The sequence below is a fragment of the Cygnus atratus genome, chromosome 17, assembly GCF_013377495.2.
Source record: "Cygnus atratus isolate AKBS03 ecotype Queensland, Australia chromosome 17, CAtr_DNAZoo_HiC_assembly, whole genome shotgun sequence".
Classification (NCBI taxonomy): Eukaryota; Metazoa; Chordata; class Aves; order Anseriformes; family Anatidae; genus Cygnus; species Cygnus atratus.
Window position 1 is genome coordinate 14,432,300 of NC_066378.1, and position 24,113 is coordinate 14,456,412.

The 24,113-nt window shown below is 60.3% G+C and overlaps 1 protein-coding gene across 1 annotated transcript in view; it reads left to right on the forward strand.

Moving 5' to 3' along the window:
• Window positions 1-519: 519 nt before the first annotated feature.
• The window catches only part of MYO18B (myosin XVIIIB), a 61,567-nt gene continuing 37,973 nt past the window's right edge, over window positions 520-24,113 (forward strand). The window contains exons 1-20 of the mRNA XM_035565716.1: window positions 520-564; window positions 1,181-1,336; window positions 1,563-2,378; window positions 2,596-2,662; window positions 2,828-2,940; window positions 3,138-3,314; window positions 3,888-4,086; window positions 4,488-4,630; window positions 5,369-5,469; window positions 6,011-6,074; window positions 7,621-7,765; window positions 14,651-14,821; window positions 15,758-15,848; window positions 17,654-17,846; window positions 18,801-18,881; window positions 19,033-19,180; window positions 19,417-19,576; window positions 20,404-20,587; window positions 21,231-21,396; window positions 21,657-21,766. Coding sequence (XP_035421609.1) covers window positions 520-564; window positions 1,181-1,336; window positions 1,563-2,378; window positions 2,596-2,662; window positions 2,828-2,940; window positions 3,138-3,314; window positions 3,888-4,086; window positions 4,488-4,630; window positions 5,369-5,469; window positions 6,011-6,074; window positions 7,621-7,765; window positions 14,651-14,821; window positions 15,758-15,848; window positions 17,654-17,846; window positions 18,801-18,881; window positions 19,033-19,180; window positions 19,417-19,576; window positions 20,404-20,587; window positions 21,231-21,396; window positions 21,657-21,766 — 3,330 coding nt within the window. The remainder of the gene's footprint in view (window positions 565-1,180; window positions 1,337-1,562; window positions 2,379-2,595; window positions 2,663-2,827; window positions 2,941-3,137; window positions 3,315-3,887; window positions 4,087-4,487; window positions 4,631-5,368; window positions 5,470-6,010; window positions 6,075-7,620; window positions 7,766-14,650; window positions 14,822-15,757; window positions 15,849-17,653; window positions 17,847-18,800; window positions 18,882-19,032; window positions 19,181-19,416; window positions 19,577-20,403; window positions 20,588-21,230; window positions 21,397-21,656; window positions 21,767-24,113) is intronic.

A 24,113-nucleotide genomic window follows, 5' to 3' on the forward strand; every position in this document is an offset into this window, starting at 1 on the left:
GGTCTGTGGGGCAGGTGGCAGCCGGGACACGTGGCGCCCAGGGCGGTCGCCCAAGAAGGCAAATGACATTCCTCAGCCGGGCTCCTGGGCCACTCCAGCGCTCCTGCCCTTTACTGTACAAGGCGACGCGGGCCCAGCGAGCCCCGGCCCGCTCGGTGCCTGAATGATCCCGACAGGTGAAGCCGGGATCAGCCCTAAGCGGGGCACGGGCACGGTTGCACCCTGCGCCGCCCCGGTGTCACCGCCACCCGTGACGCCGCCTCCCGGCACCCCCTGGCCCTGCTCCACGCCGGGGCCAGAGGTGGCTGCACGTGGCCGTGCGCTCCCCGGGGCTGTTAAATGACCCGGACCCTCCATGGCCGCTGCCAGGCTCCTGCCTCTGTGCCCGCCGGGACCGGTGATGTCCCAGGAGGGTCCCCCCGGCCCAGGCACGGCCCCGGGTGCTGGGCACCCCTCGCTAACTCTCTCCTCTCTCTCCACCTGGCTCTCCGTAAGGCACCGTCCGGTCTCGCTGCCGCCATGGCCATCTCCTCGCGCCTCGCGCTCTGGGAGCAGAAGGGAAGTGTTGGCTGGGGCCGGCGGGAGGGGACGCCCCGCAGCCAGCCACGTCCCCCTGCCCCTGCCCTGCACGTCGCTGAGCTCACGCTGCTTCCAAGCCTTCCAGCTCGGGGCACTTCGCAGCCTGAATTTTCCGTTCTGAGCAATTCCCCTGCTGCTGGCGGCTCTCTGCAGGGCTGAGTCTCGGGGGAGCCTGCAGGGTTTGGTGCTGGGTGCTGCTGCTGCGTGGTGGCATAGCAGAAGGCAAGCAGCTTGGGAAGCCCTGTGCTGCGAGGGGCTGGGGTCGGGGCCAGCACGGAGGGCCCTGCGGGTCCGCACGCTGTCAGCAGCTCCTTGGCGCCCTGCAGCCCACCCTGGGTGGCCAGGCTGGAGCTGCCATGCCCTCAGCAGCACGAGGGGCTTTTCTTCCCAGCACTTGGCCACCTGTTGGGTGCAGCATCCCCGTGCCAGCCTGGGAGTCTCGCTGGCAACCTGCACAACTCCTGCATGGGCAGAGCGGGGCTCGGTGCTCGGCTCAGCTGCCCCCGCACGCTCATGCCGCTGATGTCCCCGCGGGGCTGGCTGGGCTGGGGCGCGTGTCCCTACGCTGCCCCCGTAACCCAGCTTCTGCTCCTGCAAACAGATCCGGGAGGAAGACCGGGCCCCCCCGCCGTCTGCACCCCCCCTGCTCCTCTCTGTCATTCCTGGGGGGTTCATCAAGCAGCTCGTCCGCGAGACCGAGAAGGAGTCCAAGGAGGCGAGACTGAAGAAGAAAGCCAAGGCCACTGTGAAAGAGGATGTGAGTACGGGGCAAATCACGCCCTGCCCTGCGCGCCCTCCCTGCAGCACTCGGGTGGCCAGCTGCCCTGGTGTCACCCCTCGGGGCTGCACTGGTGTCACCCCTCGGGGCTCAGATGGGGAGATTCAGGCTCGCAGTGCACTGCACAGGTTTGTGCATGCCCCCTGGCCGGGCCGGATCCTGCTCCTTCCCTGTCGAACCCAGGCTCCTCTCCTTCTCTTGGCAGCCCCCGGGGGAGGCCGGCGGGGCCCGCACCGGGGACACCCCAACTGCTGGAGGAGCCGCGGCCAGCAAGGGGCAGCCGCTGCAGAACGGGCTGCACGCGGAGGGGCAGGGGGGCGACGGAGCCCCGGCCCCCCCAAACACGGTGCTGCCACCCGGGAGGGCTGCACCGGGCCCTGGCCCCTGCAAAGCCCCGGCCCCCACACCCAGCCCCGCAGCAGCCACCCCCAGACCGGCGGAGACCCCTCACCCGGGGGCTCCCGAGGCAGCGAAGCCGCTGTCGTGCCCTGAAAAGAGCCCCAAGGACGCCCACCCAGGGGGGAGCCCCCCAGCTCCAGCCCCTGCGCCCAGCAAGGGCCCCCAGAGCTGCAGCAAAGGCCCGGTGAAGGAGGGGGACGCGCTCAAGGGGAAGGGTCCTGAGGGCAGCAAGAAGGAGAAGGGGGCACCTGAGAGCAGCAAGAAGAAGGGGGGACCTGCGATCCGCGAGGGGCCCGCAGCCAAGGGGAGGACCAAGAGGGAGCTGGTGCTGGCCAAGAAGGAGCCGGAGAAGATGAAGAAGGATGCGGGAGGTGGCAAGAAGGAGCTGAGGGAAATTAAAGAGCCTGGAAAAACTACAAACAAGTCTGAGGGACCTAAGGGGGAGCCGGGAGGCATCCAAGGAAAGCCAGAAGATGTGGCAAAGGAGGAGGCAGGGAAGGCGAAGGAAAAGTCAGGGAAGAGTAAAGAGGCACCAGAAAGAAGTAAGGAGGCACCGGGAGACAGCAGAGAAGCAAGCATGGAGAGCAAAGAGGAGACAGCAGACAGCGCAGACCAGGACCAGGTAATGCTTCTGCAGCTGTTGTCCCGTGTCAGGGGTGCGGGTGCAGTTTTGTGCAGCTCCTCCCATTCGTGTGCCCTCGGCTGGGGGCTGTGGGGGAGGCAGGAGGGCAGAGGGGGGCAGTGCTATCGGCTGGAAGTGTTTCTGTGGATGGGGACGCAGTTTTTCCTGCTCAGTTTCCTGCCTGTTCCTGCACATTTCCCCTCCCTCCACCCCGCAGGCTCCGAGGGACGTTTGGTATGAGGCGGAGAAGGTCTGGCTCCTCCAGCGGGACGGCTTCACGCTCGGTAACTCGCCGTGCTCTGCCTTCGCCTTCCTGCGGCCAACTCCAGAGGGGCTTTGGGGTCTGGCCATGGGACGGGAGCCGGGTGGCCCCTTGGCAGCCCCAGCACCCCGGCTCTGCCCCGTGCTGCCTGGGCAGGGCCCACGGGCTCACGCTCGTCTCGTTGCAGCCACGCAGCTGAAGCCGGACGTGGGGACGCCGGAGCTGCCGGCGGGCAGGGTGAGGGTGCGCCTGGAGGCGGACGGCAGCGTGGTTGAGGTGGACGAGGACAGCGTGCAGCGGGTGAGCCCGGCCTTCGGCCTCTGCAGGGGCTGGCACGGGGCTGGGAGCCCCGTCCGCAGCACCAGGCACGGGGCAGGATACGACCACGGAGGCCGCCGTCCCGCTGATGGGATGGCGAGGGCACGGTGCCGGTGGCCACCAGGGCGGTGGCCCCGGTCGCCGGCTGCTCCCCGACGGCTCTGGCCCCTTCCCTACAGAGCAACCCCCCCGGCCTGGACTTGGCCGAGGACCTGGCCGCCCTCATCAGCCTCAACGAGTGCAGCGCCCTCAACACGCTGCGCCACCGGCTCGGCGCCCAGCTCCCCTACACGTACGCCGGGCCCAGCCTGCTGGCCCTCGGGGGGGGGCCCAACGCCGCCAGTCGGGCGGCGAAGGTGAGGGGGGGACCGCGGGGGGTCCGCATCCCTCGGGGGGCTCCCCCGGTGCCGCCGCTCGGGTGGGGGGGCTGTGATGGGAGGCGGGCACCGATCCCCCACCCCCACCCCCCCGGGACGGCGGTGGAGGAGCCGGGAGCTCCGGTACCGGCAGAGGGCACCGTGGCACCGCCGCAGCCGCACGGCCGGGGGGCTGCGGGGGGTGTGCGGGGCTGGGGATGCTCCGGGGGGGGTGTGGGGCTGGGGTGATGCGGGGTGTGCGGGGCTGGGGGTCCTCCGGGAGGTGTATGGGGTCGGGGGTGCTCGAGGATGCACCGCTGCCAGCCCAGAAGTTCTCCCAGCACCCAGGAGCAAAGCTCTGCCTTGCTGTCACTGCAGCCGGGAGCAGGCTGGGGGAGCTGGGGGTCAGGGCAGGGTGCAGTGCCTGCGGTGCATGGGGAGTCTCAGGGAGGTCCTGTACCCTGGGGAGAAACCACTGCCCCCCCCCATGCGAAACGCCTCCATGCCTCTGTCCCCAAGAAGCCCCCTGAGTGCTGTGCTGGATGATCCCTCCCATGCTCTCCTTCCATGCAGATGGTGAAGGGCCGGCGGGACGGGATGGCCCCGCACCTCTGCTCCATGGCGCAGCGAGCCTACAGGACCCTGCTCATGCAGCGGCAGGACCAGGCCATCGTGCCCCTGGGGCGCAGCGGAGCGGGGAGGACGGCGTGCTGCCAGGGCGCCCTGGAGTACCTGGTGGGCGCGGCGGGCAGCGTGGACGGCACGGTCTCAGGTACGGGGCCGGTGGGCAGGTGACCCCCAGGGTTGCATGTGCCCTTTGCCTCCCAGAGCCTCCAGATTTGCTATTTTGATAAACACCAGAGTAAGCACGAGAAGGGAATTACTTGCCTGCTATGGGCAGCACTTCTCCCCTCTGATCAAATTACCGATGACGTGAGGGGAAGCGCTGTTAAGCAATCAGCTGGAGAGCAGCTCTGGGCTTCGAGGTCTGGGCGAGCTGCGGGTGCGGCACGCTCTTGCCAAGGGCTGACGAAGGCACATCCCCTCCTGCCGGCACAAGTGCTGCCACGGGGCAGGACGGGCCGCTGGTGTGTGCGGGTAGAGCTGGGGGTGCAGCCAGGAGGAGAAACTGCCCCGGGCGCCTGCTCAGCGTCTGCCGGTGCTGGGTTTCAGTGGAGAAGATCCAGGCGATGTTCACAGTCCTGGGAGCCTTCGGGTCAGTGACCACCAGCCACAGCAGCAGCTCCACGCGCTTCTCCATGGTCCTCTCGCTGGATTTCAGCGCCACCGGCCGGATAACCGCCGCTCACCTCCAGGTACCCCCGGGTCCCGCTGCCTGCTGAATCCAGCAGGGACGGGGACAGACCCAGTGCCGCACGTCATGGTGAACCCAGAAGAGAGCTGCTGTGGTGCCGGGGGGGGGGAGGAGGAGCGGTGCTCTGCTCTGCTTCTTCTGCACCAAGGGTGCCCCCAGATCACGCTGAGCAGGAGCACTGCTAGAGGCTTCACTGGGTCCCCATCACCAGCCACCCCCTCCACTTAAGGGAGCACAGAACAGGGGCAAAGTCAAGTATTTATGAAGTACTTATATAGGGGCTTTTATTGCCATCGTGGCTGTTGCACAGAGCTGCTTCACAGGGCTGCCCCCAGGCCTGCTCTGGAGGAGGAGAGGGCTTGACACACACAGGCTGCGGCATCCCTGCCAGGGCCACTGTGTTGTCCGGGCCTCTGGAGGCAGGGAGAACCACGGGTGGTGCACGTTTGCTGCCAGAGTTTTGCCCCTTGACACATGCCCGGGGTGCTCCTGCCTGCACGACCCACTGTGCACAGCCCCGGGTGGCCGGAGCACTCCCCAGGGCCACCCACAGCCCCGCAAGTAGGAGCCCGGCGCTTCCTCAGTAGCTCCTGGTGCCATCTCCCCACCCCTGGGTGCCGCTGTCCCCCCTGTCCCCTGCGTGCCTGGCTTGCCTGGACACCCTGCCCGCACCGAGCCCCCCCGTGCTGGGGACTGGGGCTGGGGGCTGCCACTGACGCCTGCCTCTGTTTCCCCACAGACCATGCTGCTGGAGAGGGGCCGAGTCGCCCGGCAGCCCCTCGGGGAAAGCAACTTCAACGTCTTCCCTCTGATGCTGGCGGGCCTGGATGCGGCGCAGAGGTGAGCGTGCTGCCGTGGGGCCGGGCTGGGCGCCCCGTGGGGCTGCGGGGGTGCAGGGGCTGTGCGAGCCCAGCACCCCGGGGTGCCCCTGGGACACTGGGTGCTGGTGCGCTTGGCTACGGCTCATGAAAGCAATTCCTCCTGGCTGGAGCTGCTCATGGCACTGGGCTGCTCTGCTCCTTGCCTCTCTGCACAGCTGCACACCCCTCCACAAGGGGTTCCCCTATTATATATACTCACGTTTGCTCCAAAAATGTGTTTTCTGGGACCTCCCCTGTGATAAAGAGATTCTGAAGGTGATCATGTTAGTGACGCTGTAGGGATTTTTAGAAATTAATGTTTGATAGATTTTACAGATTTTCTAGAATGCAGGAGCATTTTCTGCGCTCCCTTTCTTCACTAAAACTACAATTGGGCTAAGGCTGTGTTTCCAAATACCTTCCCCTGCACCGAGCTCTGCGCGGGGGCTCCTGGCGTGGCTCAGAGCACACCACATGGCACCAAGCAGGGCTAAGTTCTTGTTTTCCCTAACCCCTTCCAGGACCACGCTGCACTTGCACCAGGTGGCTGAGAGCAACTCCTTTGGGATCAAGCCGTTCTCAAAGGTAGGGAGCAATGACGGAGCCGCCTGCCCCCCTGCTCGTGTCCCTCTGTGCCCAGCTGCTGGGTCACCCCTGCAGCTCCCCAGGGCGCACTGGCTGCGGGGTGCTGCAGCACATGTCCTTGTGTCCCAGTAGAGGCTGTGCCATGGTCCTTGGCCTCTGGGTGATGCGAGGTGGAGCTGCATGGTGGGAGGGGAGCAGGGAATGGGATGGGTTGGCAGAGCAGCAATTGCAGTGGTTTTGGACAGCCTCGTCCAGCCGGGGGGGACACAGAGGGAATGCGTAATTCCTGATCTTTCCTGTGGCAGCTGCTCTGGGGGGCTGAAGGCCTCCTTTGGAGAGCTCAGATTGCTAATTTTAGGGGCTAAAAAGGTGGCGTTCGATTTCCAGAACCAGCTCCTTATTAGTCTGAGCCGTTAGCAAGGATTAGGCAGATTGCCAATGAGCCAAAGCACCGGGATGAATTGCAGCAGTCTGCGGTTATGTCACCTATCGATGAGTTCAATATTCAGTCTTCTTTAGGCATCTCCAGCCCGCGGGCCACACGAAGTGGCTGCCGCAGTGGCTCCCACCGAGGGCATGGCGAGACCCTGAGGTCCTCGTGCTGCTGGTGCCACAGGAAAGCAGGCAGATTTGTGTTCAGAGATGGGGTTTTACACAATTCTCTGAAACAGCAGCTCCCTGCCACCGGTCCCTGTCCCCCACGGCACACACATGTCCCTGGGCAGCCAGGCTCGGCAGTGTGGCTTTGGAAGGGCTCAGAGCATCCTGCGCCAGGGCGAGCAGATGGCACCTTGGGGCCACCTGGCCGAGAGCCTGGTCCCTTCCTGGGGCAGGGTCACCTTGGCCGGAGCCAGCGGGGTCATCCTGGCACAAGGGAAGGACAAAGTGCTCCACACCTCCCAGCTGAGTGGGGCCAGGCTGGCTTTTGTTGTTTTGGGTTGGGATACGTTTCCTTGAAATGCCATTTTCCTTTCTGATCTCTGCTCTGGATTTTTAAACTGGAAATCCAATTGGCGGCTTCCCAGCCTTTGTCCTCGTGGCTTGCGGGGATAACTCTGCGCCGACTGATCCCCTGCCATGACACTGGTGTCTCAAGTACTTGGGGTGTTTGAGTCTGGAGGAATTGTGGGCTCAGCTGGGTTCCCTCATTAGCAGCCGCCTCCTGGGCCCCTGCAGGAGGAGAAATCCTTCGGATGAGGCGGGCTGGCCGTGCCGAGGCGGGGACGCTGCCTGCTGGCCCCGTGTGCTGTGTCTCGCCTCGGGGCTGCATGTCTGCAGCGACAGTCCTCAGCTTGGGGGGGGGGGGGGGGGAAGCCTAGCCTTGCTGAGGGGCTGCACCTGCAAAAAATAAAAAAAAAATATAAAGAAAAAATCATGTCAGCCAGGACACAGGGAGCTCCTCTGCCTGGCTGGGGGTGCCCAGATGCTATTTTTCCATAATCCAACCCAAATAACCCCCTGATGGTGCAGAGCAGAGTACCCCATCCCCGTGCCACCCCGTGATGCTCCCGGTGATGCTCCCCCTCCTGTTCCCTTCCTCCCGCAGCCCGAGGAGAAGCAGAGAGCCTCGGCGGCGTTCGCCCAGCTCCAGGCTGCCATGGGTGTGCTGGGCATCACGGCGGAGGAGCAGGCGGCCGTGTGGCACGTGCTGGCCGGCATCTACCACCTGGGAGCCGCTGGGGCCTGCAAAGGTAAGGGGGGCTCGTGCCTTATTTCCCTGTACCCCTCATTGGGGCCTGGGATCAGGGGTGGGAGACGGAGCAGGTCCCGGCGTGCTGGGGTCTTGCTGGTGCGTTGCACCCCGGAGGTGTTGAGGCACGGTGCTCGCAGGAGGGCTGCTGCACAAGAGCTCTTCTCGCACGCTTCGGGCTGGGGCGATGCCGCGTGCTGCTCCGGGGCGGTCAGGAGCGGGGCTCTCCCGTGGCTGCCAGCAAACAGGACGGGGTCTGCGAGGCTTCACCTTCTGCCAGCTCTCTGGGGAGGCGCGGGGCTGGTGACTCCTTGGGGACTGCCTCTGGTTTGTGCCGCTGGCCCACCGCGTCCCCAAGGGCACTGCAAAGGGGCGGCTTCAGGTAGCAGTAATTTTATCATCTCTTGAGTGTCTAATGCAGTAACTGAATTATACTAGGATGATTCTGGATGAAGATTGTATTTATAAAGACTTTATTAATACAGGCATATAGAAATTGCCTTATCCCTTATAAATTATTTTAAGAAGTGCTCTAACCCATTTTAGAGACAGCCACTTTGATTTACACACTTCAATTTATGAGGGCTGCATAAAGGCTGCTATAAACTCAGCCATAGACATTTATAAACGTCTCCGCAACATGTCATAACACATCTTATGGTAATTTATGCCATTAATCATTTATTAATTATTTTAAAAGGATGAATGCTGTCGTCACTTAAAGTGTGTTCTCTCTTTCTCCTCTCTGGCATGTTCTTTCCCCATCTCCCCTAACACCCTTCCAGCAGTTTAAAAATGACCCTGCTGTCTCAGGCTGGAGTGTTGCGATAAGGCTTTTAGTAAAAAATGGAAGTCCTTCTGCCTCGAGAGTTTTCAGGAGAGCAGATTTTGGAGACGCGTCTCTTTTTGAAATCACCCAGAGCTGGCAGGGGGCTTTGCTGTGCCTGCGGGTCCCGTCGGTGCCCCCGTCTGCTCCCGGGCATTGTGCGGTGTGCGGCTGTGGGGGGGGGGCTGACCCCCTTCCTTAATGATGGGCAAGGCTTTTAAACCTGCTCTTATAATTACCTGAGCTGGTTTACTCAAACATGGGTTCAGCAGGGTCTTTCTGTCCCAAGTATCCTGTAAGTCGAGGGTCAATTGAGTGCTGTGTCCCAAAGCCTTGTAGCAATTATTTCGGCACGACTAGGAGTGTTGTTTAATGGGCCCGGGCAGGGCTTGGGGCTCTGGATCTGACTCGGGTAGAGGATTAACAATCAGAGCATGTCTCAGCATCACTCGCTCTGGTATTGATTCCCCCATCGTGTGTCAACAAAAGGGGAGAAATGAAAGGAAATATGGATAAAAAATGGATCAAAGCTGGATGGAGCAAAAGTCTCAGTGGGGGCAATGACTCTTTTAATGTGGTTAAACCTGTCTCCTGATAGCCCTCTCTTCCCTTCCCCTTTTATGCACTTTGAAGTTATATATTCAAAATCCTCTCCCCGAGATCTCGCCAAAGGAAGCCTCGTCTCTTTGCTCGCATTCAGGAGCGTGGGCAGAGGCTGCAGCCACCCTCACCCCGCGGCAGCAGCCCCTGGCACGCCGTGGTTGCGGAGCCCCGAGCGCACCTTAGAGGTGCTGTTTTCTTTTCTGCTGATTGCTGTCGTCTTGTCGTGAACTCTGTTTGTCCAGGAATGAAACAGGAGGGAAAGGCATCGTCTCTCTCTGGCTGAGAGGAGAAAATATATTTGCAGCTAGAAAAACACTGGGAAGAAAAGGTTGAATTTCAAAAGCTCGCTCTGTCCCGGTGTCAGCATTTCCCCTTGCTTTTGAAACACGTTAAAGCAGTTCTTTTTGTGAGAAACCAGCCTGACATCCAGAGGCCAGCGGGGCACCTTAGGTACCAATTCACCTAAGTGCTTTCAGTCCCCTTTGTGTGCTGCAGAATATTACATATTTTCATTTATTCATTAGCTCTTTAACCGGGAAGGAGGTTTCGGGCACAGCTGGGGGTCAGCATTCAGCTCACTCTCAAGCTGCCTGTTTTGCTGACTGTTACAGAAATAAAGCACCACAGCTCTGTGCTTTGTGCAGGCTTCCCACCGAGTGGCTTTAATAGAGGCGAGGGTGTTCCCAGTGGCTGCAAGTTTCCAAAGCCCTCCTGGAGCAGCTGGCAGGTGCACACGGTGGCCGGGAGCCCAGCCAGTTGGTGCTGGTCTGGTTTTCCTTGCTGTGGTTCCAGCTGTGGTGGCTCACAAACCTTTGGACTGCTTCGGGGTGGTGCTGGGGAGGAGGAGCAGGGTGAGCTGTGCCTCAGCAGTGCTGAGCGTTGCATCTGCATCCCAGGGCTGCAGTTGCCTGGGGGGGTGCAGGGGGTACGAGCCCACCTGGGGCTATCTGCCCGAGAGATGGAGACGCTCCAGACACTGCAGCACGGTGTGCTTTGGATGCCCCAGATGGCTGGTTTGGTATTTCAGAGGCTGCTGCTTGAGCAGTGGCCTGAACCCCTTGGATGGAGGATAATCAGCAGCGCAGACCCAGGAGACCAAGGCACCAAACGACTTGTGAGATCATGCAGGGGTTGTCCAGGGGCTGGAGCAGGGCCCCCGGGTGCTGCGTGCTGACGTGTGGTGCCCTGGCACCGCCTCTCCAGGGGCTGCAGGTGGATGGGGCTGGAGCTGGAGGCCCCCCGAGCACCCCCTTTGGCTTTCCGAGATGGCAAGTTTCCAGGAGGACTGGAAGCCATTTAGCCACGTGCAGTAACGGGGACGTCCACCAAACGCAGGAGGGAGAGCAGCTGGCAGGAGCCGTGGGCATTCATCGTGTGCCTCCTGCGAGCGCGGACGGCAGGCGGGAGCGGACGAAAAAATCCTTGACCCTGCATTATTGCTGCTGTTTTACAGCCTCTGAGACGTAGTGACCTTTCACTAATTGATGTGGAAATGGCATTGTTCTTAATGCCAGTTGAGCTCGATGCCCAGATTTATCCTAATTTTTCATTACTGCCTGTTGCTAAAAGGATGAGGGAGCAGCACACCCATAATTAGCACTGAGTCAGAGCTTCCCTTCTATGACAAATATACCTGTCCTGGGGTGGATTTCCCACTGCTGCCAAGGGAAAAATGAGCCGGCAGCTCCGGCACAGCAGGCGGATGGAGCTGCAGCGCTGCCAGCACGAGGGTGACGGGCGGCCTCCAGCATAAATCCATGCCGTGGAGCTGCCTGCGTGCTGCGCTTCCTCGCGGTGCCCTCACACACCTGCGTATGGGGTGCAAGTCCTCGCTGTTTGGTCCGACTTCTGTGCAGGGAGGGCTGTTGCAGCCCCTTTCCCCTGGATTTCTGTAGGTGCAGAGGACGTGGAGGACGCAGGTTTGCAAGGGAAGCTTAGCGTGCGTTGTTTGGGTTCGTGGAGCTCGGAGCTGCTCACGCGTCCCCCTGACCAGGCTGCAAGGGCCGTGTTGGTATCAGGGGCAAAGAGGAGAGGTCGGGCTCTTCTACAGCCACTTCTACAGCTGTTGCTTCTATTAGATGCTGCTGCTCGGGCACAGCGGTGCTGGCTGAGCCAGAAGAACCTACCCCTCTGTGCCTGTGCGCAGGGCACGCAGCGGAGCCAGCAGAGGTGCCAGCGTGGCTTTCCCAGCAGCGTGCCATGAGCGGGGGGAGACGTGAGCCCTGCTGCAGGAAAGCCCTGCTGGGATCTGCTGCTGGCAGCAGAGCGGCTCCTGTGGCACGCGAGAAGCGCTTTTCCTTACCCGGGTGTGCAGGCTTCAGGCAGAGCATGTGCTCCTCATTAAGCCCTCGTAAAACCTACGCTGCACCTGCAGACTGCAGCTCGGCGGTGAATTCCCTCTCCCTTGGCTGGGCATTTCCTTGCCCTGTGCACGGCCCGGGGCTGAGGCTGAGGGACAGCGTTTGGGTTTGCTCCACTTGCGGCTCTGCTGCGGCTCCGTGCTGCCTGAGCGAACCGGGCAGGGGAGCGCTCCTCTGCTGCCTTGCCTCGTTCATCAAAATGATTCTTGGAAAAGATTGCATTAGGGCTGGCCTCTGCATCCTGCCAATTTTTCTCTCTCGCTGTTAGAGCCTTTTGCTCTGCAGCACCTGGGTTTTCCTGCTGCAGGGAGAAGCAGCGCTGGTTTGGCACCTCCTGCTCTCAGCAGGCTGGTGGCTCTGTGCATTTAATAAGTTGCGACCCTCCGGAGCAATAATTTTGTTTTGATGAAGCCACCAGCCTTCAAGGGAAAGGCCTAAAACAAGAGGACAGTCTCTAGGGTCTGCATCTTAGCGCAGTAACCATCCCCTGCAGGCCTGTGTGTGCAGGGGAAGGTTTTCAGGCTCCTCTGTCCTCCAGAGCAGAGGCCGTGGCCTCGCAGCCTGCGCCAGGACGGACGTGCCGTGAGCCCTCCTGTGCCGGCAGCGAGGCCACAGGCATCACCAGCAGCAGGTCCCTGCTCTGCCGGGCGTTTTGTGGTGGGCAGGACAGTGCCAGGAGTGGATCCACCCCGGGGCCGTACCCTGACATCCTCACGGCGGCTCCCGCTCCGGGTGGGCTGTGTCTGCGCGCGGCGGGTTATGGCGCTATCTGTTCAGCGCCCTGACATCTTTATTACAAGCAGTTGGGGAAATGCAGCCAGAATGGCAGATTTCTTTAATCATGCTATTACACAGCTCTTCCCTTTGTTATATATAGGCTTTAATATGTCATACATCAGGCAGTGGGTCAATGGAGAATAGACTGGAGGATTTAGTTCAGGACAAATAAATTAGCCATTCAAGCCAGGAGGAGCCTCCTCTCTCCCCACTTCCCCACCCAAGGTAATAAAGAGGAACAAACAGGCTTTTTTATTTGTCCCATTAGCAGCGCAAACGTTTTCATGACAAAATAAGTGGAAGAGAAAGGCCGGGCTGGCAACTTGCGCCCAGAGCAGGGGAAGTGGCTGAGCGGGGCTGCTGGGCTGTGCCTGCTGCAGGGGCAGCGCCGGCAGCTGCGGGATGTGCCTGGGGTGATTTCGGGAGAGCTCCAGCCCTATTTCTCTTAGCAGGGTGCCTGGAGTCCATGGACTCCCTGAGCATCGGGGTGGGCTCATTAGCATTGCTTCCTTTGCTGCTCTTGCCTTGAGGGAGATGAACCGGGTGCCTCTGAGAGCTGGACAGAGCTGGTGCATGCCCTGCATGGCCCCGCTGCTTCTCTTAAATATTAAATGGGCCGGAGTAATTACCTGTCAGGTGTTAAAGCTGGCATGTTTTACAGCGGTCACATCAGGAGCAGGAGAGCTGCTGCTATTCATATTTTATGAGGTGTGCAACGCTGCGGGCCTCTCATGGCACCAGGGGCTGCTGTGGGGGGCAGACCCGAACCACCGGTGTCAGGGCTTCCCCCAGGGGCCGACCCCAGGGGCTGCTGCCTGAGGAGCATCTCACATCTCACCAGTGGAGCCTTTGCTGCTGGTAGCTGTGCCCAGGGAGGGGACCCAGTGTGCAGAGCAGGGCAGCTGGGGGTGCTGCCATGGGGGGCAGCATCGTGCCAGCTGGCTGCTGCCGGCTGTATTTTAAGGGTTCGTCCTAGCTGCAAGCCCCAGGGCTGGCTCCTCACTACCTCTGCCCAAAGACACCCCTCAGAGGTCTCTGGATGACTTTGTTCCATTTCTGCTCATTCCCACCGTGCTTCTGTGCCAGCTGGCTGCTGCTGCAGCATCTTTCATTCCTAGATTTGTAAAAGGATTTATCCTGCAGCTTGTTTCCCTATTGATTTTAATCATTAAGCTGGAGCCACTACTGCTGGATATAAATAATTTCCTCTGCCAGCGTACACCAGCTCTGCTCGCAGAGGATGCTGAGAGCTGAGCTGCTCTCGGGGTTACAGGGACAGCAAACATTGCCGGGGCTCAGTAAGGCGATCCTGGATTTTGAGGGATTGGCTCGTAATCCCATCAGTTTCCATAACCACTTCTGCCAGGCTGGCCCGCTGAAGCTCTTAGTACACGCAGGCGGTGCTGCCGATGCCTGGCTGGCAGCAGCACACTCAGCCTGCTTCCCAGCCTCCCTGGGCTGCCCCTGGATGTCTCTGGAGCAGGTTTCTGCCCAGCCCCGCTGCTTGAATGTGGTGCACTGAGCACCGTGGGGGCAGCAGCACGTGGGGAGCCCTGCGGCGGGGCAAGAAGACCCAAAGGCATTGCTCTGAGATCCCCCGAGTCCTCAGCTGTCCTCTGAGCAAAAAACGAGTCCTCTTCTGCTGAATGATTACCCAGGGACCAAATCTGTCAACCTTTCTCGAGTCATCCAGCCTTCCGTTAATATGCTCAGCATCTTGCAAAGCTGAGAACATCGCCGCAGCTGTTGTTAGCAGACGCGTGTGCGTGCAGGGGGTAACAGAGGGCACTGCAGGCAGGGAGGGGAGCACAGCCGGCAGCGCCCGAGGCGGGGAGCTGGGGCTCCAAGGGCTCTGAAGGTTGTCACTGACACAGGGGGGCTGCAGGCAGAATAAGTGGGCTTTAAGGAGGAAAAAGTGGGTTGGATGTGTTAGTGGTGTTAGACAGGGAGTGAGGTCAGCGCCCAGCCACATCCACTGTGGGAAATGAAAAGAGCAGGCTATAAAGAATGGCGTGAAGCTGAGTAGCACAACAATGAAAGGAATTAGTGAAGTGCATGGTCGCTGACTTACCGAATGTATACTGCAGTAACCGATAGCTGTTGAACTAGCTGTAAGCCTTAAGGAGCACGCTGGCGTTCCCATGTGGATGCAGGTTGCTTCCAGCAGCCGTGGAGCCCAGCAGCATGGGTTGGTGCTGAGGGCTCAGCTGTGCTCACTGCTGCGTGCTGAGCACTGGGAGCTGCTGGGGCACGGGGAGCAGTGCTTCTGATTTAGCAGGTTCTAATTTACCTTGTTCCTCCTTGTTCCTCCTCCTGCCAGTCGGCCGCAAGCAGTTCATGAAATTCGAGTGGGCGAACCGCGCGGCCGACGTGCTGGGCTGCGAGCTGGAGGAGCTCACCACCGCCGTCTTCAAGCACCACCTCAAGCAGATCATCGCGCAGGCGACGGCGCGGGGCGGCCGGCTGCCCCTGGAGGAGGAGAGCCCCTCAGGTGCCTGAGTGCTATGCTCTTTTTCCCTTTACTTATGGAATTCCTACTTCCATATGGGGTATTTCTATTTACCTGCGGAAATTCTGTGCTCTGCATTGCTCCTGCCTCTGCTGTGGGGACAGGCAACGCGCCCTTTCCTTTTCAGGCAGTGAGGTCCATTTAAGTGCATTAATATTAATCAAATAATTAACTGTGCCTTGCCATGTCACTGTCCTCAGCTCTAGAGCTGACCCCACATGTCATTTGGTAAGGACACCTGAAGATCAGGGAATTCCAGTAATGCCACTGGAAGATAAGTGATGGGGATAAATGCTGTGGGAGCTTTCCCTAGAAATGGGAAGGGAAAAAAGGAAAAAAATGCCCAGAGGGAGCAGGGTGGGCTTCCCCCCGTGCCTGCTGAGGACACAGCACCGGCACCGTGTTGTGTGTGCCCACACGGTGAGCAGATCCAGTGGTGTGGGTGCTGTGCTAGTGCCTGACAAATTGCTGCTGAGCCACCATAAACTTCACGTTAACGTATGGTCTGAGTCATGGAGGCAGATCCAGCCTGCACGGGGGGCAGTATGAGATACGGCCCGGCTTTAAGGTCAGCGCTGCTGTGCCTGGCGCATCCTCAGCGGCCCCATTACAGCCAGGGCTCTGCAAGTTGCCGTGGTAAAAGCGAGTGCTTGCAGGAGTGGCCCTGGGCATGGTAATGGTTTCACCTCCTACATATGCGCTAGGCACGGGGCACTGGAGGAGCTGAAGGCGCGCAGATGGGTGCGCACAGCCCGTGTGAGCGGAGCGATGCCGTGTCTGGCAGGCAGAAGTTGGGAGCAGAGCAGGTTATCTGACCCCGCCAGCAGGGGGAACGCCTGCTGCCAGCTCTGCTTCACACGGGGCAACCAGCTGGCCATAAACGTTGTCTTTGCCTGCTTCTCTCTCTGCGTGTGGCAGGGCCGAAGATGACGGGCGTGGAGTGCGTGGAGGGGATGGCTGCGGGTCTCTACGAGGAGCTCTTCGCTGCGCTCGTCTCCCTCATCAACAGGTACGGCGGTGCTGAGCCCCGGGCACTGCGCACCAAGGAGATGCTGCTCACTTACCCGTGGCGGACGTGGCTTTGCAGGCAGGAGCCGAGGTTACCAGGCTGTGCGGAGCAGTGAGACAGCCAGGGCATCCCACAGAGAGCTGCGGCGGGTTAGGGTTAGGGTCAGGGTCAGGGTCAGGGTCAGGGTTAGGGTTAGGGAATCACTTCTTGCTGGAAGCTTGATGGCAAGCAAGGATCGAAATGTCAAGAACGAGAGGGGCTGGCACCAGGACAGCTGCTGAGGTGCCGGGGGAGGCTGTGCTCCATGCTCCCATCCTGCTGCCAGCTGCTGTGGGAGCCAGGCAGGCATCAGTCACCTGCCGCTGTCCCCAGAAGCCTTCCTCTTTTCATTTCCATCTGAGAGCCAGGGTGGGAAGGACATCCTCCACGTGCCAGTGCAAATCTGAAAGGATCTACTGAGATAAATTGAATAGTTTACAGTGGGGTAGGGATCAGACCCCCCAAAGCATTCAGTTTCCTCAGTTCCAGCGTACAACTCAATTTGTTGAAGTCAGAATCCACAAAAAAGCTGGTGTTTGAAAATACTCCGTATTGTTGCAGCAGGTTTATTTTTACCTGCAGTTGAATATTTTTATTCTAATTCCTAGCAACCACATTCTGAAGGGAAATTGCTGATGGTACTCTAAGACCTTGCAGAAGATTCTCTTGAATAACAGCATTAAATCAGGATGTGTCCCACGTCCCCTATTCCCTTTAAAGCTAGCACTGTTTTGCCTGGCTTCCTTTTCCACAGCAGCCCATCAAGGCCTATTAAACCATTGCCACGGCGATCCAAGAGCAATGCCAGGTTTCAGTGCAGTCGTGAGGATGTGCTTTTACTGCATGAGCTGGTGGTGAGCCCGAGCCCTTCCAGCTCCCGCAGCCCCATGCAGAGCGTTTGCTGATGCTGCTGTGCAGTTCTGAGAGCAATTTGTAAATACACCTGGGTTTCATCATCCAACCTGTGCTTTCATCAAGGTGCTGCATCCTCAGCGCCCTGTGCTATCGAGGAGCATCGCGTCTTCTCTAACCTTCTCTAATCAGGGCAGGCTGCCTGGCGCAGGGGCTGGGGACAGGGAGCACGGCAGCGGGCAAAGCATGGAGCAGCACCATGCATTAAACCAATGCATGAAACGTGTGTTAAAAACAATCCCAGAGACTTCGCAGGATCACGCTCCCCTGCTGTCCTTATCTGAAATACTGCAAGTGGCTGCAAGCAACATTCTGAGAAGTAAATATCTCTGTTTCTCCAAGGAACCCCCTCGATGTCTGCTTCTCAGATCACTTCCAGTTAGGGATTCCCCCAGGAGCAATGGACAGTCTCCTCCTGCAGCAGCACCACGGGCGGCACAGCACTTGGGAGTTTGGAAACTCCTCGGTGTGGGTGTCAGCTTAGCCACTTCTCCATCAAACTTTACGTGGTTGGATTAGGATTTAGTGCTTTAAATAACCAGAGTGCCAGGGTGGGGAGCAGCATGGGAAGGGTGGCATCTCCACCTAGGCTGGCAGAAGTCACTCAGCTGGAGTAGATGAAGGAGGAGGTGGGTGAAACTCGGACCGAACAGGACAAGAAGATGAAGTAAATGAGGCTGTTGGTGCTCCTGGCTGGAGACGCAGGCAGGGGAAGTCAGCGCTGGGGCTGTCACTGCCACGTGGGATGATGCTAACGAAGGGATGTGCACAGCTGGGGGAAAAGCTGTGTCACCCCTGAGCACAGCACGGCGTGCCCCTGGGTAAAGCCCCGTGCTGTGTCTGACTTCCCCCAGGTCCTTCTCGTCCCAGCACCTCTCCATGGGCTCCATCGCGGTGGTGGACACCCCCGGCTTCCACAACCCGCGGCACCACGGCGGGGAGCGGGCGGCCACTTTTGAGGAGCTCTGCCACAACTACATGCACGAGCGGCTGCAGGCCCTCTTCTACGAGAAAACCTTTGTGTCGGAAATGGAGAGGTACAAGGAGGTGAGCGCGAGGGCTGTGGCCGTGGAGCAGCCTCCCAGCCCCTGGGCACGGCTCCCTGCGCCCCGCCGCGGTGTGACAGTGAGCACCCAGGAGCTGCGAAGGCAGGAGTGCTGCAGGAAGGAGGGCTCCGTGTGGAGTGGTGGCCTGAAGCCTCTTGTCCCCCCCCGTCACAGGTCCCCTTGGACATTTGTGACACGAGGGAAATGCCAGGCTGGGCTGGGTGTCCCCTTGGGCGTGCTTCTTCCCGCTCAGAAGGCTCTGCGCCCTTCTGATGGTGCAGCTGGGTTTTTCCCAAATTATCTCAGGTGCTGAATAATAGAGAATAGAAAGGAAAATGATAAATTATTGCAGAAATACATGGCTGAAAAATCTACTGGCAAAGATGAACTCATTAGGTTTGCAGAAGTTACTTTAATACCTCTAGCTCTGGAAAAACGGTTGAATTCCCGTGGCTTAATATGCACACATCACTTGCACCAAGTAAGTATATTTGTGCCCTTCGCTGGTTTCCGACCGAGCGTGAAATGGAGGAGGGCTTGGCAGGCTGGGCTCGCCTCGTGCTGGCTGCTGGCTAGGACGTGGGCACCGCGGCTTTGTGGCCGGGTGAGTGTGACTGTGAGCCCGGGCCCCGGTGGCACATGGCTCACGCAGCTCCGACACACACGGGAGTGAAAATGAATGGAAGCAACGCCTGCAAGCTGCAAATTAAATAATTGATCGTTTCCTTGGTGCTTTCGTGTTAAGTCCTCAATTATTATCATATCCATTATTTATGTGGCATGTCTGACATTCACAGAGTGCTGCAGGAGCCCTTTGAGCACGGTGTCCTGAGCCACAGCGGTGCCCTCGGTGGCAGCTCCGCTCCATCTTCCCCCCTGCTGTGCAGCTGTGCCTGCTCCGGGATTCCTGACGCCAGATCATCACTCAAGCAAGCTTTTAAATGATGTTTTCCAGGAAAATGTTGAGGTGTCTTTTGATCTTCCAGAGCACTCTCCACTGGCCACGCTGTCCATCATCGACCTGAACTCCTCACAGGTAACCTGTCCCCGTGCCCCCGTGGCAATTAGTTGCTCTACCCACGCTTCCCAGCTTTGGGCAGAAGCAGTGGGGAGTGGGGCAGGCGCTGGCTGGAGCTGGCTCCTGTCCCATTCCTGGTGACCCAGGGGACATCTCCACCCTTTGGCAGCTGCAGGTGCTGCCCGGCAGCCTGGGGGCCGACCGCAGGGGGCTGCTGTGGATCCTGGACGAGGAGGTGCTGATCCCAGGCTCTGGGGACAGTGCTGCCTTTGACCGCCTGTGCTCCTACTTTGCCCCGAAGGGCCCTGACCAGGACGGTAAGCTGGAGTCAGTCCAGATGCTCCCCCTACCCCCAGCTGCTTTGCCTCCAGCATCACCGTTTAGCTTTGGGAATTAAAGAATGGCCAGGGCGAGCTGAAATGCTCTGCTGCTGCCTGCTGTCTTGCAGCCCCACTGGTGGCAGCCCCATGGGAACTGGCCAGTGACCCCCTCGGGGTGCTGGTGACCCCCCCCGGGCATTGGTGACCCCCTCGGGGTGCTGTTGCTCTTGCAGGGCCTGGCTACGTGCGCAGGTGCGAGCAGGAGCTGCACTTCGAGATCCCCCACCAGCTGGGCACAGACCCCGTGCGCTACGACCTGGCGGGCTGGGTGAGCAAAGCCAAGCTGAACCTGTCGGCAGAGAACGCCAGCCAGCTGCTGCAGCAGTCCCGGCTGTAAGTACCACGGCACTGCCAGCAGTCCCGCGGGAGCAGCCTGGGATGAGGGAGAAAGCCAGGAAAAAGGCCACTTAGCTCAGCTTTAAGGGAGCCCAGAGGGTTTAGTTAGGGTGGGGGGCGGATGCAGAGTGACTGGCAGCCAGAAGTACGCGTTCTGATCGGGTAGGTGCTGACCAGAGCTGGGAATAGCACCGTGGTGGACAGCTTTCCACCCAAACTGCCTGAATCGGCAGATCCCATCACTGGCACGTTCAGCGGGACTCCCCTCCTCCCGTGGGGGAGGCTGGGTTGGGGGGGGGGGACATAGGTGCTGCTGTCCCACATCCCAGGGGACCCTGCGATGTCCTCAGCTCCGCAGCACCACGGGATCAGGGCAGCAAGGCACCGCCAGCCCTGCACTGCTTCCCATGCAGCAGCCGGCCTCATTTCCACTGCTGCATGGAGCAAGGCTGTAAGCTGCGTCGGGACTGAAATGTAAACAAGCTGCTACAGGTGTCTCCACACACACGATGATTTTAACCTTCTGTTTAAACCCTTCCAGCTCGTTTTGTTTTGGGCTTCAGTTCAGGGAAGTTTTGATAGCGGTGAGCAGCTCGGTGCTCGAGCCAGGGAGAAGCAGAGGGGGGTGGGAGGTGTCGCCGCAGCCCGGCTCTCCTCTGCGGCCGGGTGCCCCGAGGCAGCACCGCGGGTGCACCGATGCCAAACTCGCCACTTGCCCGCGGGTGCTGGGTGCTGCCTCCCCTGTGAGCAGGTTGGCAGCAGAGGAGCCCCGTGCGTGGCCCCGCTGCAGCTCCACCACCTTCTCTCCTCGCTTGCCCCCCCAGAAGCGCGGTGCAGGAGCTGGTCCTGCCGCGCCGCCGGGCGCCCCGGGGCTGCCGTGCCGTGGCGGGGCTGGAGGGATGCTCGCAGGCGGCCCTGCAGCGCAGCGCCTGCATCAGGAAGACCTTCGCCAGCAGCTTGGCGGCCGTGAGGAAGAGGTCGGTGTGCGCCCAGCTCAAGCTGCAGGCGGTGAGTGGGGTACGGGGGCACCACGGTGATTATGGGGGGGTTGGGGTCGTTGCTGCACTGAGACCCGAACAGCCAGGGAGCTGGGGGAGCCCCGTGCCAGGAGCCCCGTGCCCTGCAGGGCTCTTGGCCAGGGATGCTGCCCTGGTCTCGGGTGGCCAGCGAGCCCCCCAGCACTGCTGCTGCCCAGGGAGAGCGTCCGAGGGAAACGAATCGTAAAGCAGATTACACGCACACCTTGTGGTTAATCCTGTTAAGGGCTCAGGCGGGCAGGTCACACCAGCCTCCTGTTGATTGCAGCCATAACTGGGTGCCTAAACTCTCTCTCGAGTGTCCTGGCTCTGCCTGGAAATCCCCAACCCTGGCAGCAATTAGGCCATTTAGTAACTTTTTGTGGCCCATCAGCCGAAAACTTGAGACATCGGGAGGAAGGGTCCCATTCAGCCTCTGTGTCCTGCAGCTCGGGCTCACATCTGTGTCTGGAGCTGCTGCTCCCAGGACGCACACGACTTTTGGCACTGAGGATAACTCCCTGAGATGCCCGGACACCCTGCAGCGGGTGCACAGGAGCAATCACCCACCGACACACGTGCTGCCCCTTCGCCCTGCGCCCCCCCAGCCCCACTGACCTCTGCTTGTCCCCCAGGACGCGCTCACCAGCCTGCTGCGGCGGTCCCAGCTGCACTTCGTCCACTGCCTTGTCCCAGGAGCAGCAGTGGAGGGGGGTGACCCGGCGGCCCTGGACATGCCGTCCCTGCGAGCCCAGCTGGGGGGCACCCAGCTCCTGGACGCCCTGCGCCTCCGCCGCACCGGTACGGCCCTGTCCTGCTCCGTGTGGGGCACGCTTCATCAGATCCCATATTTGTGCTCCCTCAAGCACATCTCTGGCACTTCTCCTGCTGCCTCTGCCCTGGGTTTTGCTGTGCTCAGGGCAGCTCCCAGTCCCCACCGGGTGCACCCCGTTTGCTGTGCGCATGGCGTGCCGCAGAGCCCCTGCAGCTCATTCCCTCGCCAACCCTGCAAACCTCCCCCGGCTCGTGCATCCCCCCCAGCAGTGTCTGCCTGTCCCCAGGGTACGTGGACCGCATGCTCCTGACCCAGTTCCGACGGCGCTTCCAGGTGCTGGCTCCGGCCGTCATGAAGAAGCACACGTCTGCCTACGAGGTGCCGGATGAGAGCAAGGTGCGTCCTGGGCCTGGGGCATGGGGCTGAGATCCCCATCCTGGGCTCTGCTGGAGATGGAGCTCTCTGAGCCCTCCCCGGTGCAGTCAGGGCTCTCTCTGCCCTCAGGAGCGATGACTGGAGCTCCCAGCGCTCTCCAGGCGAGATGGGTCAGGGCAGTGTCTCCCCGCCCTGGGGCAGGAGCTGTTTCGCAGTTCCCTGCCTGGCTCAGCCACTCCTTTTGGGGCTGATATTGTTCCTTGGGCTGCTGTTGGGGCTGTCGGGTCTACAGGTCTGCTGGGCTCCGGCCCTCCCCACAGCCGTGGGTGTTGCTCCTTTAGTCCCCAGCCAGCGCTGCAGGACCCGCCGGGATGGGGACACACACCTGGAGCTGCTGGGGAGCTGCCAGCTGCAGAGCTTTGCTCACAGGACTGTCAGAGCACACCAGGGGGTTCTTACCTGTGAGACTGTCCCCAGGAGCTGGGGATGGAGAAAAGCCACCTTCGGCGAGGCTCGGGGCAGGTTGCCAGCTTTTGCCATGCTGCTGGGAAATGGCCTTGAGGTCCGGGAACGCGCGGAGCCAGCCCGTGTGTTCGGCTGCGGGCTGCCAGGGCTGCCTGCGGCCAGGACTGAGCTCTGTGGGCAGGGGGCAGCGAGGGGGCTGTGGGGTGGACGAGCTCCCTGTTCCCCAGCACCCTGCCCACGTGTGCCTACAGCCAGAGGGTGTGAGCCCCCCGGCCAGGCCGGCCGGCAGCAGCGCTCTGCTCGCTCTGCTCTCGGTCCGGGCATTGCTCCCCCCTAGGGCCGTGTTTCTGCAGCAGCAGTAATCATTCCTAGCGTGGGCTGCATTTGCCAGGGTTATAGCACCGTAGAGAGGACTTGGAGAAATCAGCCTGGAAATGAAGCCTATTATTGCTTCTTTTTAATACTCAGGAGCAAACAGCTTTGAAAATCCTGCTGGCTCAGGGCTGGTGGGTGCCTTGGTCGTCTCCTGCCCTGGCTGCGTGCCTGGTAGATTTTATTTTGCAGGGCAGGGCAAGAGCTGTGGGACTAGAGGCATGTGCAGAGGGCAGGATGAGTGTATTTCAATGGCCCTGTACAGCTGCACTCCTTCCCTCACTCTGGTTCCCCATCAATGGAAGGATGAGGACAAGCTGGGCATTATCCCCAGGGACACAACGGAGCTTGGGGCGCATGAGATTCCCAGGGGACTGGGCATCACCTGGCTACGTGTACTAGCTCGGGGTGGCTCCTTGCTAGCTATGAAGCCTGAAAGTCAAAGTAGCTCAGGAATGAAGGGGAAGATCTGCCAGATTTACGAGTTCCATAACAAACTTGTAGCAAAATCTTGGGAGAACTGACCCAGCCCTGTAACAACCTCCGGGTGAGCTGCTGAGTGCTGAGCGCCAGGCAGAGCTGCGAGGAGATGAATTATACATGGACACATGCTCTGTTGTGCAAACTGCCAGAGAGCGTGTGCAAATTCAGTAAAGACCTCAGGATTTAATAAGACGAGTTTGACAGTTGGAAAAGGTCAATATTGTTATTAAACACGGCAAGAAGGCAGAGGGGGCCTCGTCAGCAGCGTGTTAGCAGGGCATCTGGAAAATCCCACCCTCTCTGGAAGTAGCTGCCATGAGGTTTTGCCAGCTGGAGAGTGCTTCCCATTAAGCTGTGCTAGCTCAGCTGCTGGGGCCCGAGGGATGGCTGCAGTGTGAGGGCCCAGCACTGGAGCAGGACCCAACCGTGGTGCTGGTGCTCCCCTGCCTCCAGCACACACATCGAGGTGCTCCGAGCCCTGTGCACTCGTGTGCTGCATCCTCACCTCACCCAGTGCAACTGGTGAGGGCTGGGGGTGGTTTCTGCCGCAGCGAGGTGCCCCAGGGCCGTGCCTGCTGGCGCCAAGCAGCCCTCCGAGACGTTCCTCACGCGGGTTTGTGCTTTGTGGAGACACGCGAGGCAGCTGGAGGATGTTGTACGGAGCAAAGTGTTAGCTGAGGATCTTGTTACAGTTCCTGTAGCTCCGTGGCTTTCAAATCATTCATTTGTCTGGAAAGTGTTTGTTGCCCTGGGGAAGCGTGTGGTACTTCTGGCTGCTGCTTCCCTGCGTCAGTCTAAAGCTCAGCGTGATGAGTGCAGGCTTCTCCGAAGGATCAGAAAAGCCCCTGCGTGCCCCCCAGACCCTGGCGTGTGCTCTGCGGGCAGGCCTGCAGTGAAAGGGGCAGGAGGGAAGCAGCGGCAGGCAGAAAACTCGCAGCAGCAGCACAGCTCTGTGCCCATGCTGCCGAAATCCCTCGGGGCAGGACGCCCTCCTGCAGCCCTTTGGGGGCTCCGTGGCGCTGGGTGGGTGTGCAGGGCGGAGAAGTGA